General features: G+C 42.4%; 1 protein-coding gene across 3 annotated transcripts in view; it reads left to right on the forward strand.

The window, feature by feature from the left end:
• The window catches only part of ESRRA (estrogen related receptor alpha), a 264,360-nt gene that overhangs the window by 63,975 nt on the left and 180,720 nt on the right, over nt 1-19,665 (forward strand). For all 3 annotated transcript variants that reach the window (XM_068259914.1, XM_068259915.1, XM_068259916.1), the window contains one exon: nt 5,112-5,432. In XM_068259914.1, coding sequence (XP_068116015.1) covers nt 5,112-5,432 — 321 coding nt within the window. The remainder of the gene's footprint in view (nt 1-5,111; nt 5,433-19,665) is intronic.

Below are 19,665 nucleotides of genomic sequence, written 5' to 3' on the forward strand. Positions count from 1 at the left end.
GTGTTTTTCTCCATTCTATCCATAGGTATTCTAGGTAAGGGCACTAGGTACACCAAGTTTTGTCAAAATCTGAGATGTCAAGGCAGATTTTTGTACAAAACTATGTTGATTTGACATGGAATACATGGTACAATTTTTTTCATACAATCTTACCATTTTTATGTAGTATAAGGGTAAATTTAGTGAATATACTGAAAGGATAATTTAGGCAGTTCCCTTATATTACATAGAAATGGTAAGATTGTATGAAAAAATTGTATCCTGTATGGCCACCATTAGAATGACCACTGTTACTTGCTCTTATAGTGATCATTCACAAAAAACAGGCACAGATTGGCTCAGGGAACACGTTCCCTTGCACTAAACATTGCTGCGTTCAGAGTCGTTTGGAGTGTCTGTGCACACACATCAGTGCATATACATGCAGGAACATGTGTACACACGCACAATTGTGCATGTGTGGTCAGGATTATGAACAGCGGTGGGGAAACTACAAGGACGTGAGACTCATGTCCTTGCATCGGTAGGAAAATTGTTTCATGCAGGCACCACCTATGTAAAATGCAGCTCTTTATTCAAAACCTGGTTAAAAATGACATCCAGTGAATAAAAGCATGGCTCCAGCGATAGCCCACAGTTTAAAGCTTAATACCCCCTTGTCAAGCTGTTAAGCCATGCATCAAAGTACAATTAATGATATCTCTCCTTAAAGGGCACCTAAAAAAAAGGGATATAGAGGCGACCATATTTATTTCCTTTTAAAGGGAACCTAAACTGAGGATATGGATTTTTCCTTTTAAAATAAGACCAGTTGCCTGACTGTCCTGCTGATCCTGTGTCTCTAATACGTTTAGCCACAGCCCCTCAACAAGCATGCAGATCAGGTGTTCTGACTGAAGTCAGAGTGGATTAGCTGCATGCTTGTTTCAGGTGTGTTTGAGCCACTACTGCAGCCATAGAGATCAGCAGGATGCAGCAACTGGTATTGTTTAAAAGGAAACTTCCATATCCCTCTCAGTTTAGGTTCCCTTTAACCACTTTGTCCTCCTTGACGTATAAAAACGTCAAGGAGGACAGGCGTGCTCCCGATCGCACGCGTGCACGCGCACTCCCGGCTGCAGAGTCGGTAGCCACGGAATCAATGTATCGGGCTATGGAGCCCGATCACTGATTCCTCTCCCCCGCTGAAAAAGCGACAGCTTCTCTTGGAAGCTTTGCTCTTTCTGAAGCTGTGTCCCTCTAAGCGTACATTGTACGCTTAGAGTGACGTCATGTAAACAAACTCGAGATTGCCATCTTGTGGCCAAAAAGTAAAACTACAAGTAAATGCCAAAAAACATTACAATACACCAATATTTCCCCACATAAAACACTTTTATATCCCACCCTCCCAAAAATGCCCACATAAAATGTTTAATAAAAAAAAACAAAAAACATTACTATAAAAAAAAAACACAAATATTTACCTAAGGGTCTAAACTTTTTAAATATCTATGTAAAGATGAAATATTTCTCTCTATTTTTTTTTTTATAAGCTTATTAATAGTGATGTATGCAAAACGGAAAAAATGCTCTTTTATTTCCAAATAAAATATTGTCGCGATACATTGTGATAGGGACATAATTTAAATGGTGAAATAACCGTGATATATGGGCATATACAATACGTGGGTTTTAATTATGGAGGCATGTATTATTTTAAAACTATAATGGCCGAAAACTGACAAATAATGAATTTTCTCATTCTTCCTGTTAAAATGCATTTACAGTAAAGTGGCTCTTAGCAAAATGTACCCCCCAACAAAAGCCTAATTGGTGGCGGAAAAAACAAGATATAGATCAGTTCATTGTGATAAGTAGTGATAAAGTTATAGGCTAATGAATGGGAGGTGAACATTGCTCGGATGCATAAGCTGAAAACGACTGAGATGTTAAGTGGTTAAAGAGAACCTGAACTGAAAATAAAGTCAAAATAACCATACACAGGTCCTACTTACCTCCTGTGTAGTCTACTCCTCAATTTCTTTCTCCTCTCCTGCATCCCATTTGTCCACTGTGATCAATGAAATTCTCCGTCCTCCATTTTAAAAATGGCTATTACCCCATTACAGGTTCCTGGTCAGCACACTGTTAAACTGTAATATCACCCACTTGAGCCATAGGAACCATGGACATTACCTTGCACATTCAGTTGTAACTGACAGCAACTGATATATTTCAGTTCTGACAAAATATTGTCAGAACTGGAAGGGATCACTGTAAGAAGAAAATGTTGAGTTTCTGAGAGGAACTGACAGTGAGGATAGTATGCAATATTCATTTGCAGCTACGTCATGTGTTTATTTTAAATTTTACTCGCTTCAGGTTCCCTTTAAGCTATGCATATTGCCTGGCTAGACTGCTGATCCTCTGCCTTTAATACTTTAAACCATAGACCCTGAACAAGCATGCAGAGCAAGTGCTCTGTTTGCAGTCTGACTAGATTAGCTGCATGCTTGTTTCAGGTGGGTGATTGAGACACTATTGCAACCAAAGAGATCAGCAGGACAGCCAGGCAACTGGTATTACTTAAAAAGAAATATGGAAACCTTGCTTTAGGTTCCCTTTAAATAGCCACATCAATTAACATTTACCAATCAACTCAAAATCACATGTGACCAATAGCAGCACAGCCTCCACCTTGCAGATTTGATGGAGAACTATAGTGTAATACAACTTACCAATGAATATACTTCAGGACAACCACTGATGGGACATCAAGAAGTCACATATGTATAAGCATAACGTGCAAACACCGCAGACATCCGCTTGCACATCGTACCAAGAAGACACATCCCTGATTCGCGCCATACATTCACATCAACCTCAAGGGAGCACCGTTATCACTGCATATTGCAACTGCCTCCCTGTTACTGCTGCATGCACAGGTGTCAACATCCATAGAAGGGATATCTCAGCCGGACAATGGGTGTGCCAATTTTACCACTTCATGTAATGTGAGGGCTAACTGATTTTGAATACTATGAACTAATTGTGTAAGTAAGCTCCCATACTACATGGAGGTGGTAAAATTGCCCAATCAAAATTGCATATGTGCACACACCTCTAGTCACACTTAAAAACAAGTGAAAAAGAGTCGGAGTGCTAGAATGAAGGGGTGGTATCTGTGACTTTCCTCATTCCATGCAGTTATCAGAGATGTAGCTAGGACTCTGGCTTGTTTTCTTCTTTTTGGTCTTAGCTGCTTCCTACTAATTCTAGGCAGCTAATGCATGTGCTACCTAGTGTTAATCTTTGAAGCATATTGCAAACATGTTTCAAATTCTTAATTAAAAAAAAAAAATACAAGTAACATATTTTAACTGGTAAGCATAATAAATACTTTTTTTTTTTACCTTTCTATGTTTGTTGATTGTGAACCTGGAAGGCTTGCTGTACACTAATCCAAGCAGGCTGGAGCATTTTTATTTATTTATTTATTTTTTAGTGCAGAGGCTAGGACTAGAACTTCTTTTTTTTTTTTTTTTGGCTGAAGTTCTAGCCACTTGGCTACACTTCTGTAATTGTTGACTATGTGTACACTATATCAGTAATCTAGGATTAGGATGTTTTGTAAGTAACCATTAGGGCTCATGGCCACCTGCAGTGCTGTGAACTACAAAGCCCCATGTACACGATACCATTCTTTGTGCGATCGGGATTTTGCAATGGCAAATCAAATTGAATCGAATCCCAATCGGACATATTGGATTTAATCAGATCGTAAATAGAATCGTAATCAAATCGCACAAAGAATCGTATCGTGTAGATTGGGCTTAAAGAGAAACTCAGACCAAGAATTGAACTTTATCCCAATCAGTAGCTGATGCCCCTTTTACATGAGAAATCTATTCCTTTTCACAAACCGACCATCGGGGGCGCTGTATGGCTGATATTGTGGCGAAACCCCTCCCACAAGAAACAAAAGTACGTACTCTTGGCAGTTTCCCGTCTGTGAACCTTGACGCATTGCAATCATTTTTACATAATTATTGTAAAAATGAAGCACTTTATTACATTATTTTCAATGGAGTTCCTCTTTAACACTGCATGCCACATTGTAGTATTATATCACACTGCAGTGCCCCACATTAATATGAATGTCAGATATTCCTTCCTATGCAATGTTTTGCGGATTGCATGATGTATTATACTGTAGTTGTGAACAAATAACAAAATTACCCAGTTGGGTACAATTCCCTTTAACTGCACATAATTGCTCTGAGGGAAGGGCAGTTGGTCCAAAAGCATTGTGCCAGCCTGTGATATTCTGCTGCAAATGCTCTGTAGTAAAAGTGAATTCTCCCACCATAGTTGAACCCAGGTTGTTTTTTTTTGTGTCTATATGGTTTTTCATTATACATTTTCTTTATATGGTAAAAGTGTGTGTGTGTGTGTGTGTGTGTCTGTGTGTGTGTGTGTGTGTGTCTGTGTGTGTCTGTGTGTGTGTGTGTGTGTGTGTGTGTTCTGTTCTGTGCATAGTCCTAGTGTGAATAAACCCTGAATTGTGGTGTTGCTTAGTGCAGCTAATCAAATTTTATAGCTGACATGTATAATGTATACGTTTGTACTGCCAACACACCAATATGTTTGTAATTATGGATATTAGAAGATTTTTGTGCTCATACTGTATAACTTACATTGTTACATAGTTATTTGGGTTGAAAAAAAGACATACATCCAGCGAGTTCAACCAGAAAAATAAGATAAATCCCTGGATCAACACCACCGGCATTACCCAGTATTTATTCAGATATAGAATTTGCCATAACTACTTCCTGTGGCAATACATTACACATTTTAATCACTTTTACTGTAAAGAACCCTTTCCTAAATAAATGGCTAAAACATTTTCCTCCATGTGCAGATGATGTCCCCTAGTCCTTTGTAAAAGCCTAGGGACAAAAAGCTTGTCCGCCAAGCTTTTATATTGCTCTCTGATGTACCGCATTTATACATGTTAATTAGATCTTCTCTAAGGCATCTTTTCTCCAGACTAAACTTGATTTGGAATAAATATGTATATTTGTTAGGATTTAACATGTATTTTTTTTATTTTATTTTTTTTGCAGCAGCACATCTCTGTACTATGTCTTCTCGCGACAGGCGTCCAGACCTCTGTATCAAAGCCGAGCCTGGAACCCCAGAGAGTATAGGGCGTCGGAGTCCTAGTGGTTCCAGTGATAGTAGTGGACATGGACCTGATGTGCAGGGCCCTCGGTGTTGCAGAGGTGGTGACGATGAACAGGAAGATGCCCCTGGAAGGGGTAAATATGTTCTGAATTCAATTCCCAAGAGGCTCTGCCTTGTATGTGGTGATGTGGCCTCAGGATACCACTATGGTGTAGCTTCATGTGAAGCTTGTAAAGCTTTCTTCAAGCGTACAATACAAGGTGAGAACTAAATGTCTTTTATATTAACGTGTGTGGGTATTGTGATGATTTTAAACTAAAGGAAATACTTTTATTATGACATTGCTGTAAATACAGAGTGAGATCTGGATCTGTCTTTCAAATCAACATGTTTGGTTAATGTATATTGTAATCATAGTTACATAGTTATTTGAGTTGAAAAAATACATACGTCCATTGAAATGGAAATGGCCACTAGAAAGATTGAAGACTCAGCCAAACAAAATAGTTTTTTTCAGGAGAAACTCGAGGACCTGGAAAATAGGTCCAGGAGAAACAATCTCTGCGTAGTGGAACTATCAGAGAAGCACAAGATGGATTTACAGGATTCTGTGAGTGCACGCTGCCAGAACTTCTGTGCCTTACAGCCACTTGCAGGGTGGAGAGAGCTCACTGTGTGGGTCCTATATGTGGGGCAGATGACAACAGGCCTCCGAGACTGATTATGACGAGATAACTGGATAACAATAATAAGGTTAAGATATTAGGCACGTTTAAAGCACAACGAGAGCACCTAATATACTGAAAATTATGGGGCTTAATGACTATTCTTTTGAAGTCACTAAGAGGCGACAAGCTTTTAATCAAGTGTGTGTAGAGTTGTTACGCAGGAATCTGAGATTTGCGCTAATGTACCTGGCAACTCTACGCATTACAGAAAAAGATGAAGGTACTTATATTTTTAAGCAGGCTTCAGATGCAGAGAAATTCTGAAGTCACCCCAAGCACTCCAGGACCTTCTGCAGAGATCCTCCCCTTCCCTCACGTAGCCCGAGGCAGGGGGACACCTAATGTGACAGGAGAGATGTAAGTGTATGCTTTATTCCTCCAAAAAGAGACTCTGTTGGTGAAGTGAACCTGTTACGATGGGCTACTTTAACTTTCACCATAATTACATTGCCTGGCTCGGCGTGGAGCATGTTTGAAGTTTCTTACAGGTAAGAAGAGACATTGACTGTGCAGGGAAGAAGTGGAGTCTGAAGGTGTTTTGTTCACCAGTGGTAATGGAGCTGACAGAAAAACTTCATAGGGGATCAGATGTCATATGGCGGTTTCCTCAGCAGCTATATGGTGATGAGTTTTACCTTATAGTTTTTGAGATAATCGATTTTAAATGTTCAAATGACATTTCAAAAGAAAAAGTATACATGTAAATGCAGTAAATACATTAACTGTGATTTCTCGCATTTAAATGTATACTATTTTCCTTTGAACCTTTAAAATAGATTATCTGAAAAACTATAAGGTCTTTTAGGAAAAAACAATTTACCTTGTTCCCACTGTTCTACTTAATATAGCCTGCAAGTTTGGTATTTATATCATGTAAGGGGGCTTTGCTATTAACTGCTAAAGTCGGCGGCTTTTCAGCTTATAATCACGGAATACGCGAAATAACGGCCCAGATCACGGATTCGGATCACGATGTCGGATAGTGAAAAAATGCTCGTGAATCACGGCTACGCCGTGATTACGGATTGTGTCTGAGCAACACTGTTCTTGAGTAGGGTTAGTTTACCTACAGTCTCTGAGGAAGAGCTGGAAATGTTAAATGCAACATAAATCGCTAAAGTATCAGGAGCCATAAAATCCCTTACTCTTAGTAAAGCTCCGGAACCTGATGGCCTGATGACAGCATTTTTTTAAGATTTTGAAAACTGAGGTGAGAGATTCATTGGCCAACCTATTTAATGCTATCTTTAAACAAAAAAGAATTCCCCTCCCCCACAGTAAATGACACATGTATTAAGCTTTTACCCAAACTTGGGAAGGATTTATTGGACCCAGCCTCATATAGGCCTATTTCATTGCTAAATATAGATTTGAAGTTGTTCCAAGATACTGGCTGATACTCTCCAATATACTGGTAGCCCTCGGTTAACGAACAAGATAGGGACTGTAGGTTCGTTCTTAACCTGAATCTGTTCTTACGTCGGAACACTGTGCCATCTTTGTCCCTTGTACCTCCTCTGTGCCCTCCTGTGCTTCCAGTGTCACCCTCTGTGCCACCTCTGCCCCTCTGTACTTGCTTCTACACGTTTATAAGCCATTTTTTCATTGATTTTTTTTTTTTTAATCGATTTTCTCAAAAACTATAAGTCCAATTAGAAATGTTTTCTTTACTTGTTCCCATGGCAACACAGAATCTATGCCGTTCGTATCGGCGGGACGTTCGTAAGCCGGGGACTACCTGTACTATCGAAATTAGTAAGTGGCTCTCAAGTGGGATTAATTTAAAGAAAAATCTCCTAAAATCCCACTTTTTATTCAATATTTTTCTTCAGCACTTTCAGCTTTGCTAAAACGCTGCATCCCCCATGGCAGAAAACTGTTTGCAAACCCTCCAAATCCCCGTGAGAAAATGCGGGGAGCGCTTACTCATAGAGGCAGAGCTTTGGGCTGTAGCTCTGCCTCCATGCATGTCAATCCCCGCCGATTGCCGCCTCTCCCCACCCCTCTGTCTTCCTTCACTGAGAGGGGCGGGGGAGAGGTGGAGATCTGCGGGGATTGACGTGAATGGAGGCAGAGCTGCAGCTCAAAGCTCTGCATCCCCGGGCAGCAAAATCCATGACCAAGAAAGTCATGGATTTTTGCCCGGCATTTGGAGGGTTTGCAAACCGCTTTCTGCCGCGAGGATGCAGCATTTTAGCAGAGGTGAAAGTGCTGAAGTTAAATATTGAATAAAAAGTGTGATTTTAAGAGGCTTTATTGTCTCTTTAAGAGCAAAGTGCAGTAATAAACATCAGGAAGGCACAAGTGGACCTGGAAAACCATAGACTGGGATTGGGGTAGGAGGAGGGAACCTGTCGGAGGCCTTCTTGGCTCTTGATGCCGAGAAGGCCTTCGACAGCATTGAGTGGTCATGGATGATGGAAGTCCTAGGGAAATTTGGATTCAAAGGAAAATGTCGCTTATTGATCTCATGCATATCAACCCGCTGGACTGTATTTCACTAGTAGGGGTTAGAAGTCTGCCTTACACTCTGGGTAGAGGGGTGCGACAGGGGGTGCCCATTGTCACCACCCTTGTTTAACCTGGCCTTGGAGCCCGTCGCACACCTTTCCAAAATGAGATGTTGAAAGGGATGTCGATTGGAAAATGCAAACTTGTCTGCATTATTCACAGACATCTTACTTTTTGCGGCAAATCCTGAGAGATGTGGAGAATATTATAGCGCATATTAAACTTTTTGGCGCTTCATCGGGTTTTGCCATAAACTTTCATAAAAGTGAGCTATTGTTCCTTTCCTCTGAGAAAGCTGTAGACATTATCAGAGTCTGGAGACAATGCAGATAAATTATAAAAAATCCTTAATCACATACCTAGGGATTAAACACTTATAATTGAAATTATACTCCCCTAATACAGAAAATTCTTAGAGAAATAATTAGTTGGTAACATTGTCCTTAGGAGGTAGAGTACAACTTGTGAAAATGTTTAGTGTAGCTAGACGCCTCTACCCTCTACAGACGCTCCCTCTATTATTAAAGCACAAATATGTTAAACTCTTGGAGTCATTATTTACTAGGTTCCTTTAGAAATCTAAAAAGCCTAGGATAACGCTTGCAAAATTAAAAGCTCCTATACCCCAGCTGGGATTAAACTTCCCAGACTTAATATCCTATAACCTTTCTGCAATATTTAGACATGTTCAAAACCCAGGAGGCTAGGAGGTACATCCTTCTATAACACTAGGTAAGGAATTGATTGGCCCGTATTCACTTTTAGGAGTGTTTCATAATCCTTGGCGTCAACGCCCCACTGAAATATAACATAATGTATTTATTAGAGACACTGTAATTACTTGGAGAGAGATCAGGAACCTGTATTTTGTCTTCGCAACTGATGTATTTTGCCTGTAAAATGTTAATGACACAGTTATGGTGAGATGCTATAATTACCAATTTGGTGGTAAAGCTGGAAAGCTGCTGTCTGATGGCTAGGGCACACTATGCTCCACTGTTCATCCACAAAATTAAACCAGAGGGAGAGGATCTGACGAATCACCCAAAGGAAATCCATGCAGTTTTCCAGTGATTCTATGCTAATCTGTACAAGGCTGGGGTGAACAAGATGTGCAGAGCATAAACGCGCTATTAAAAACACAATTTGGGGGAGAGAGGCGCCTTGGTTGAATAAAAACGTGTAAAATCAAAAAAGATGAGGTAGCTTACCTCAATGACAGTCCTTGTAAATTACAAGATTTTTTTTTATCACAGGCAACGCATTTTGCGGGTCAGTCTGCTTCCTCAGGCCAATAACAGTGCCTACAATAGCAAAAAAGCTCCTCAATATAAAAATATATACACAATAAATGAAATAAAAGATATATAAATATTGAATATCACACAGCCTGATTAAACGTAATGGCAGATAAATGGTTCAAATGAAATTGTTACAAACCAGATGTTTTATGATCTGATATCTAAAAACCAATAGAACATAATCATCATAATTAACATCACAGTGTCCTTAAGCTTTAAAAATAAATATTCACGCAAAAAAAAAAAAAAAATTCATCAAATCTCCATCACTTAATAGACTTGCAGCATTGCATATAATAAATAGCAATATTGTTATATAGCGAGGAGCTATATCGTGCAAATAGTGCTGGGGGGTCTTCACAATAATATGGGAAATCGGAAATAATCTATATTAGATAGATCTAAAAAAAAAAAATCAATATAAAATTAATCAGAACTTTTTGACAAAAATTGATAGTAAGCACTTATTGACCTGTATATGGATAATAATCATAATAATGCTGTAATATGTACGAACAGAGGCGCCAAACGCGTTGTACGAAACGCGTTGCGATTTTATGGAGCTGTGAATAAATTGTATATTTTTTACTCTGCATTTGAGTATATGTCCACTACCAGAGGGAGGTAAGTCCACCTCGACTTCCCTCTTTTTATCATTTTTAGAACATTGTTTTACTCTGCTTGGCGCCTCTGTTCGTACATATTACAGCACGATTAAGTCCACCCCTGGTGGAGGGGTTCTTTCCCCATTTTCCTATCTACAGAGAGCGACTTTTATACCTGAGTGGGGTCAGGTACTAATACTCCCCACCTGCCTGTCAAGTGGTTACCTGATGGTAACCCACCTTTGTGAGTATAAGAACCTTTGACTTTACATTATATATTGAGCTTACCAGACAATATTGCACTATTTGGCTCTTGGTGCCCTCTGTTTTGTTTTTACAAATAATAATAATAATAATGTAACGATCGGTGTAGCACAGAGAGGATCTGATTACCGGTGATCTGCAGTATCACTGGGAATACAGATATATACCAGATTATAGATGATCTGCAGTATCACCGATAATCCGATATACAAACTAACCTCTGGACACCTGAGTAGAGTGTTTGGTGCAAACAGTAATAATGAGAGGACTGGGCCTCCGAGCAGTAAGGAGTACTGCACAATTCCTTCTGAACTCTCCCGGAGGGAGGAGTCAGGCTGAGAGAAGGAACGACAGAACGAGAGTGACACTCAAGAGGGAGTGTCACTATCAGGACTGGGAACCGCCTCTAACAGTAAGGTCGGTTCTCGAGGTTGGACAAGCCAGGTCGTAAACACACGGACAGATAAGGTACAGATTCAGAAGGCAGAAGCGGAGTCTAAAGTACAGGCAGGGTACGGCAACAGGGTATCAGATATATCGAGGTACAAAATCAGAAGGCAGGTGCAGAGTCTAAGGATGAGCCGGGGTTCGGCAACAGAGTATCAGAAAGACAAGGTACAGGATCAAAGTTCAGGAGAATGGTCAGACAGGAAAACAGGTCATAACAGATAATCACAATCAAACTAGTACTTTAACTATCAACAGAATCTAGCTAAGTGTAGGATTACTGCTCCAGCTGGTCCCGGCACACTTTAGGATCTGACTAAGGTCTGAGTGCTACCACGTTGTGTTCGCAACGCCAGACAACCAGCAACTGAACGGCCGACAGTATATATACTCAGGCATCTCTCCAGGCCCCTCCCTAAGTGCTGAACCAATGAGAAGAGGCCTAGTCGTCGGTCAGCTGACCTTTTTCTGGCTGCCATATATGCTCTGTCTCTCCGCGCGCACGCGCGTCACTCTGAATCTAGAGGGACTATGAGTCCCAGCCACACCAGCACCGCTCTGCGGTGTCTCAGGGCCATGCGTGCTAACCTCCGCTCTCCGCCATGCCCTTGAGGGAAGCAGCCGCCTCACGCTGAGTAGAGGCGGCTGCTTTCCCGCGATGCCTCACAAATAATAGTAGTAATAATAATAATAACATTCAAACAAAGACTTGGCCACTTATAGAAAAATGACATCAGACAGCACTGGTACTGTTACTCGGCGCTATCTGATAACATAAAAATAGACTGGTCACTAAAGGGTAAAAGCATTAAGTCCAAATGTGCAGAGTAAGACCTATTTTATGAGCAGCAGGGGGAACGCTTAGCATTAGGATGTCAATGGGAGCAAATCACAAAGGAGTTTACTTACGAAATGAGTCAATCAATCTAGCAAAGGGAGCCTCTATAGGGGGCTGTGCAGCGGTGCATTAACTAGGTTATGCTGTAATTTCGGCGGTCGTAGTTTTGCGCGCTCGCCATGGTTCTGAGTGGGTACAGTGGGTGCGCAATGATGTCATCGTGTGTAGCGGCGTCTGCCGGAAGTAGTGGCAATGCCATTTTGGGGTTGGGCACTCTCTAGAAAGTCAGTGGATTTTACTCTCAAGGTGGCCATACACTGGTCGATTTGCCATCAGATTTAACCAAAAGATAGATCCCTCTCTGATCGAATCTGATCAGAGAGGGATCGTGTGGCCGCCTTTACTGCAAACAGATTGTAAATCGATTTCAGCCTGAAACCGTTCACAATCTGTGGTGGTGGTGCTGCCGCCCCCCCTCCCGCATACATTACCTGCTCCGGTGCGAGTCCCCTGGTCACCGCTGCTCCGTCTCCGCTCTGGTCTGGGCTCCGGGTCCAGCAGGCTTCACTTCTTCCTGTCTGGGGGAAGTTTAAACAGTAGAGCGCCCTCTACTGTTTAAACTTCCTGGCGGGACAGGAAGAAGTGAAGCCTGCCGGAGCCGGAGACCAGCGCGGAGACGGAGCAGCGGTGACCAGGGGACTCGCGCCGGCGGAGCAGGTAATGTATACCCGCTGTATTGCGTCGGTTGTTGGGCATTCGAACGCCGCTATCGACACACTCCTGACCCACCAGCGATCGAGAAAAATCTTCCGGATGGATGGATCGACGGGAGTCGACGGGAACGATGGATTTCGGACGGAAATCCATCGTTCTGTCAGCGGTGTGCGCGGCGATTTCACGGCCGTTTCGATCACTGTGATCGAAACAGCCGTATTTCGGCGGGAAAATTGTTAGGTGTATGGGCCCCTTAAAGGCGTAAATGGATAGATGGTTAGCTGAGCTCTGGCACCACATAGACATTAGGTGGCAGCAGAGTTCCGAAATTGAATCTTAATACAAAACGCTAAGCTAAGGAGATTTTAGGGGAAGATTTCATAGATGATTATAATGCAGAATAAGAAAAGGGTGATCATGATCAAAGTGGTGTATGAACAATATTTCATAATTGGAGATGGATTAAATATGGTCTAAATTATATAAATGCTATAATCTCTTTACACGAACATCCCCCATGCCACCATTACAACAAACCTTCATTACACAATGCACAGAATTTCTACTCAATAACATTTTCACTTTCCAAAACCATATCTATCATCAGACGAGTGGAGTTTCGATGGGAAGCTCGTTCTCCCCCCTCCTACGCAAATTTGACCATGAGATATCTTGAACAACTCAAAATGACTCCAGACAATCCATTCTCCCATAACATTCTCTTTTACAAACGCTACATAGATGATTTGATTTTCATTTGGAAAGAGGAGACATAACCATCATCCCCAGTTTCATAGATTTCCTCAACGCCAACCCAGCGGGTCTACAATTTACATCACACCATGACCCCACCTCCATAGAATTTCTAGATCTAACATTATTCATAGACACAGATAAAACCAAAACCTATTTCAAACCCGTTGATGCAAACCATTATATCCACTACCACAGTTTCCACCACCGCCCTTGGACCAAAAATACACCTTACAGCCAATATAGAAGAATTTACAGAAACTGCACCCAAGTTTACCACATATCCAATATCCTAACCCAAACATTTCTCAATCGTAAATACCCCAAGAAACTACTCAAAGATGCTAGTCATAAAGCCAAAACAATAAAAAATCCCCCTGAATACCAAGAACACAGAACCTGTACCAAGATTCATTACAAAATACAGTGCGCAACACCAGAATATACAGAAAATCCTCAATAATAGATGGGAATTACTCCTACAGGATCCACACCTCTGTTCCATCATTCCCACCGCACCAGTCATCACTTACCGACGAGCACCCAACCTTCACAACATTCTGGCCCCCAGTCGTTTATGCTCAGACACCCACTACATCAACCCCATTCCATCAACCAACTCACCAGGTTGCTCGGCCTGCAACCACTCAAGATGCCAAGCCTGCAAGTTTATTACCCCTACCAACACTTTTCGATCAAAAATTACATAATTAAACTATCCAATAAAGAACACCATCACCTGTCAATCTAAATTTGTCATTTACATCATCACCTGGCCCTGCCAACTTCAGTATGTGGGCAGAACCACCCAACTTGCAAGATGCAGAATCAGTCAACATAAACGCAACATCCTCAAATACCCACTGCACAGCGTATCACGACACTTCACTACGATACACAATAGCAATCCAGACCTATTCCGGATAACACTCATTGAAACCATACCACAAAACTGTTCGAATTCCTTTGACCTGCTAAAAAAAAAAAAAAAAAGTGAAATGTTCTGGATACAGATGTTGAGAATTCTAGCTCCAGAAGGTCTCAACGAACAACTGGAAAACATTCATTAAAGAGATTCTAACAAAAATGTCATTCTGTTTTCTACCATCCTACAAGTTCCTAAACCTATTCTAATGTGCTCTGGCTTACTGCAGAACTTTATACTATCGCCGTCTGTAATAAATCAATGCATCTTTCCCCTGTCGGACTTGTCGCCCTGTGTCTGGAAGGCTGCCAACTCTTCAGTGTTGATTTGCTATGCACGCCCCCCTCCAGGCCCCTCTATGCACACTCCCGTGTGTGTGTGTTATTTACATTAGCCAGCTATTCTCTGCTCTCATCTTTTTACAGACACTGCAGAGCTGTCTGCAGGAAGAAACAATCAGTAACTCTTCAGTGGGTGAAAGCTGCAGGGGGAAAGAGACAGGCAAATGTTCTCTTGAGATTCAAAAGGAAAGCTGTATACAGCCTGCTTGAGCAGTGTTCTCCCCAGGACTAATTAGGTGGGCGGGCCGCCCGGCTGTTTTGAAACCCCGCCCGCCTAGCACTGCAGGAGCGCTCCTCTGCCGATCTATTAACTTCCAGGCAGCTCAGCTAGCCGAGGTTGCTGCCCAGATACACATGTGAGTGGAACACACAGGGAGACTAGTGCTGTGTGACTCGAGGCTGGGGAGAAAGCCTGAAGCTGCAGACAGACTTTCTCCCCTCCTCCCTGAGCGAATCCACACAGCGTCTCTTCTCTGTTCTGGCTGCATGTCAGCACTGCAGCCAGTCTCATCCCTTCCAGGCAGCTCCAGATAGGTTAGGACTGCACACGATCACAAGGGTCCTACTGACTGAGCCGCCGGGAGATTTCCCGGGGGCCTCTTTGAAGCCATTCCCCGCCCACAGGCTTTTTCCTCTGAACAGGAGCGGTGGGGCTAGGACAGGCAGCCAGTCCATCATGTCTCCCGCAGCTGAGAAGAGCGGGGTTTCTCGACATAAGCCCCGCCCCAGGTGGTCGAAACCCCACCCCCGGTGGCTGAAACTCCGCCCCCATAGGACTCCCGCACAGAGGAAGGGTTGCTCCAGCCCTGGGGAGCATGTGTGTGGCAGGTTGAAGCCCTGCCTGGAGGAAGTTGTCTCCTGTCCAGAGGAAGCCCTGCCCCCAGAGGAATAGAGGAGGAATGGACAGCTGCAGTAAATATGTATCTACCTGTCTAATTCCAGTGACCTCCTCCCTAGCCCCAGTGACCTCCTCCCTACCCCCACTAGCCCCAGTGACCTTCTCTCTATCCCCACTAGCCCCAGTGACCTCCTCACTAGCCCCAGTGACCTTCTCTCTATCCTACTAGCCCCAGTGACCTCCTCCCTAGTCGCAGTGACCTTCTCCCTACCCCCACTAGCCCCAGTGACCTCCCTAGCCCCAGTAACCTTCTCACTAGCCCCAGTGACCTTCTCTCTATCCCCACTAGTGCCAGTGACCTCCTCCCTACTCCCACTAGCCCCAGTGACCTTCTCTCTACCACCAGTGACCTTCTCTCTATCCCCACTAGCCCCATTGACTTCCTCCCTCCCCCCCCCCCCCACTAGCCAAGTGACTTTCTACCCCCCACTAGTCCCAGTGACCTATCTCCCTCTACTCGCCCCAGTGACCTTCTGCCTCCCCCCACTAGCCCCAGTGACCTTCTCCTTTCCCGCACTAGCAGCAGTGAACTCCTTCCACTAGCCCCAAAGAGCTCACAATCTAATCCAGCCATAGTCATAGTCTAATGTCCTACTATTTTCTTATGCATTTATATAGCACTGACATCTTCTGCAGCACATTACAGAGTGCATAGTCATGTCACTGACTGTCCACAGAGGAGCTCACAATCTAATCCTACCACAGTCATAGTCTAATGTCCTACCATATTATGTATTTATATAGCACTGACATCTTCTGCAGCACTAATCTAATCCCTGCCATATGTTTGCTAACCAAGGCATAACTACTTATTAAAGGAGAGAGAGAGAGAGAGAGGGGGGGGGGGGGGGGGGGGGGTCATCCAAAGTTATTCTGGGAAGATGAGCTTAAATAATGTCTAGTCTTTTAGTGGGGTTCTTCTCCTGGCTAATTTTGGTGAGCACCTGGCTGTCGTCAGCTCGACTCCTCATCCTCCTCCTATGCTGCAAGCAGAGATGCGCGGCCCTGCATTCCCCACTCGCACCCCACCCAGCTACTTTTTCATGCCACCCGGCTGGAAAAAAATTCTGGGGAGAACACTGTTGAGTATGGATGTATTTTCTATGTGTGGACATACTGTACATCAACCTACTTCCTGTTTTGGTGGACATTTTGTTTGTTTATAAACTTTTAATGCGGCGGGGAGCGGCAAAATTGTGACAGAGGGGAATAGGAGATGTCCCCTAACGCACTGGTATGTTTACTTTTGTGCGATTTTAACAATACAGATTCTCTTTAATACCCATCCAATACTAGTTTCTTGTAATGGCCCTCTCTTTTAAATTAAACTTCATCTTTTACATTTTTTTTATATATTATTTTCTTTATATACTTGTACATACTTTTACAACGATTTCATATGTCCTATATTATACTATACTATTTATATTATATTAATTTTTTTTATATATAGACTTTTATTATGTCTTTGTATGTCAACAATTAATTATGTCCTTTATGCCTACAGTCTTATAGGGCGCAAAGGTGCACCAATATGCACTTTGTCGGTTAGAATGAATATTTGTTATCTATACTTTCCCCAAGCAGTCTAAAAAATAACCACTTGGGGGCAGCAACATGCATCCTGTACATCTAATAATCCTAACATTTGTATAGCACTTTTCTCCTGTTGGACTCGAGCCGTTCAGGAGGCCATCCTGCAGTGTTAGGGAGTCTTGCTTTGAACTCCTTACTGTATAGGTAGTCAGGATTTGTACCCTGGTCTCCCGTGTCAAAGGCAGTGCCCTTAACCAGTACTCTATTCAGCCACTGTATAGATACACTTTGTACACATTTGTCTATTTTCTGTTCTCTGAGGCAGGGAACACACTTGACTGTTCGTACGCGTTTTCTGCACAGAAAAACTGAGAACTCATGTTAATCAATGGGATAGATCACACTTAATATGTTGTTTGCGCGCAGGAAAAAAACTGACATTCTGCATGATGACTCTGCACTTTTTGTCAGTTTTCTCTATCTATTACATCAGCTGCTGTGAAAAAACGTGTGCGTTTTCCTGCGTAAAAACACACTTAGTGTGCAGAAAAAGTATGCAGGAAAACGCGCACAGAAAACTGAAAGACAAGTGTGTTCCCTGCCTGAAGTTATACAACCACATCCCCTCTTGCTATTGTTACATAACCTGTCCCCTGCTCCTATTGGCCCACAAACACGCCCCTCCATCTTGCCTCCTCCCCACCCATAGATGCACATTACCTGCCCATCACACAGCCCCCACCCCTTACGAACCATGCAATTGGTCCACCCATATACTCTTAGGTAGGTACTGTATATAAACCTTGATCTCCAGACTTACCGTTACAGAGGCGCTATTCATGACCTTGAGACTATACTGGTGAGTCTGTTTTACTGCATTTTACTACATTTGATTGCATTGTGTTTTGCCACCCTACCCCCCCCCTAATAATCCCCCCTCCCCCCCCCCCCTTTTTTTTACTACGATTTTTATTCTTATAACAATTCCCGCACAGCCCCTCACCCCCTCTCCCAATATACCTCTAACCACAGCATTGTTTACCCATTATTCACGTCAGCGTAACTATACACCAAAAATCATCAGCACACATATACATTGGTCTAAGGACACACTATCTGGCTCTGTTATTACAGTGTACTCCTATCTGTTTATTGCCTGAGGAAGCGGGAACATACCCATGAAACGCGTTGCACTGTTTTTTTTGGAGTATAATAATAAACCTGTTGTCCTAAAACTGACGGTATCTTGTCTGCTTCGGGGAGGCGAGTCCACCACCACCTCCTGAGGGATTTTAAGCCTTTTAGAACCTTTTATCGCGCCTCTGTTCACTCTTATTGCCAATATCCTCCCCTGGTGGAGGGCTTGATCCTCATTCTTTCCTTATCTACAGAGAGCGACTTTTAATCCTGAGTGGGGACAGGTCTAATCTCCTTACCTGTCTATACAGTGGTTACCTAGGCGGTAACCCACGTTTGTGAGTATATAAATTATATACTTTTCATTTCCAACTCCTTGTTTTACATACTACACTATATTGGGCTCTCGGTATTTCTTTTGCCTTAATACAAAACATCTAAGCTAAGGAGATTTTAGGGGAAGATTTCATAGATGATTATAATGCGGAATGAGAAAAGGGTGATCCTGGTCAAAGTGGTGTATGAACAATATTTCATAATTGGAGATGGATTAAATATGGTCTAAATTATATAAATTCTAGAATCCGTGAATAGGTTTGTGAGCACTATTAGTTTACTTCTTGTGTAAAATGCTGATAGTGCTGTGAAGTCTTCTAATATTAATGGATAATTATCAATTGTGAATTGTGTATGATTGCTGAGGGGGTGAAAATGGGGTAATACTATGTTGAAATAGAATGTTGTTCTAATACATCTGGAGCAGTGATGGAACTAATGGCTCTGATATGGGCAAGTGTGATCTGGGTAAAAAGGGAAGGGCACATGGAGGGACGGGAAAAGGATGGGGCCCAAACGTATGAGGGGAAGGAACAGGGTTGGAAAGGGAAACTGAAGTGGGGGAAAATTAGCGTGAGGGTATGCGAAGTGTGAAGTAAACTGGAATGTGTAAGTGGCTGAAGAAGTTGAGGCTGCATTAATAATTATGCTCAAGGCATTCGTTAAGTCCTTCTGGTTTAAGTGTTCTGAGTTTAAAAATCCAGAACATCTCTCTTGCTCGTAAATGAGCCATGCGATCTATTTGGGAAAGTTTATTTGGTACGTGTTCAATAGGTGTAAATGTAAGGAGTTTAGGATCTAAATTATGAAAGTCTGTAAAGTGTCTTGAAAGACTGTGTTTGGTATATGCTTTTAGGATATTCCTCCTATGTTGTCAGTCGAGCTCTTGTTTGCTGACTTGTGTGCCCTACATACTGTTTGTTGCAGGGACAGGTAATGAGGTAGATGATATGCGTAGTACTGCAGTTGAAGGAATGACAAAGATCAAATGTGTCTTGGGTGATAGTACAAGTAAAAGAGAGAACTCCGGGGTGCAAATAGTCAAAGTTTTCGCTCTTCTGAAAACTAGTTTAGGCTTTTCGTCTAGCTTGGGGCAAAGGTATGGGTCCTTTATTAAAGTTGACCAATGTTTATTGGTTATAGACCTTATGTTTTTATG

This window comes from Hyperolius riggenbachi, chromosome 11, assembly GCF_040937935.1.
Source record: "Hyperolius riggenbachi isolate aHypRig1 chromosome 11, aHypRig1.pri, whole genome shotgun sequence".
NCBI classification, from domain to species: Eukaryota; Metazoa; Chordata; class Amphibia; order Anura; family Hyperoliidae; genus Hyperolius; species Hyperolius riggenbachi.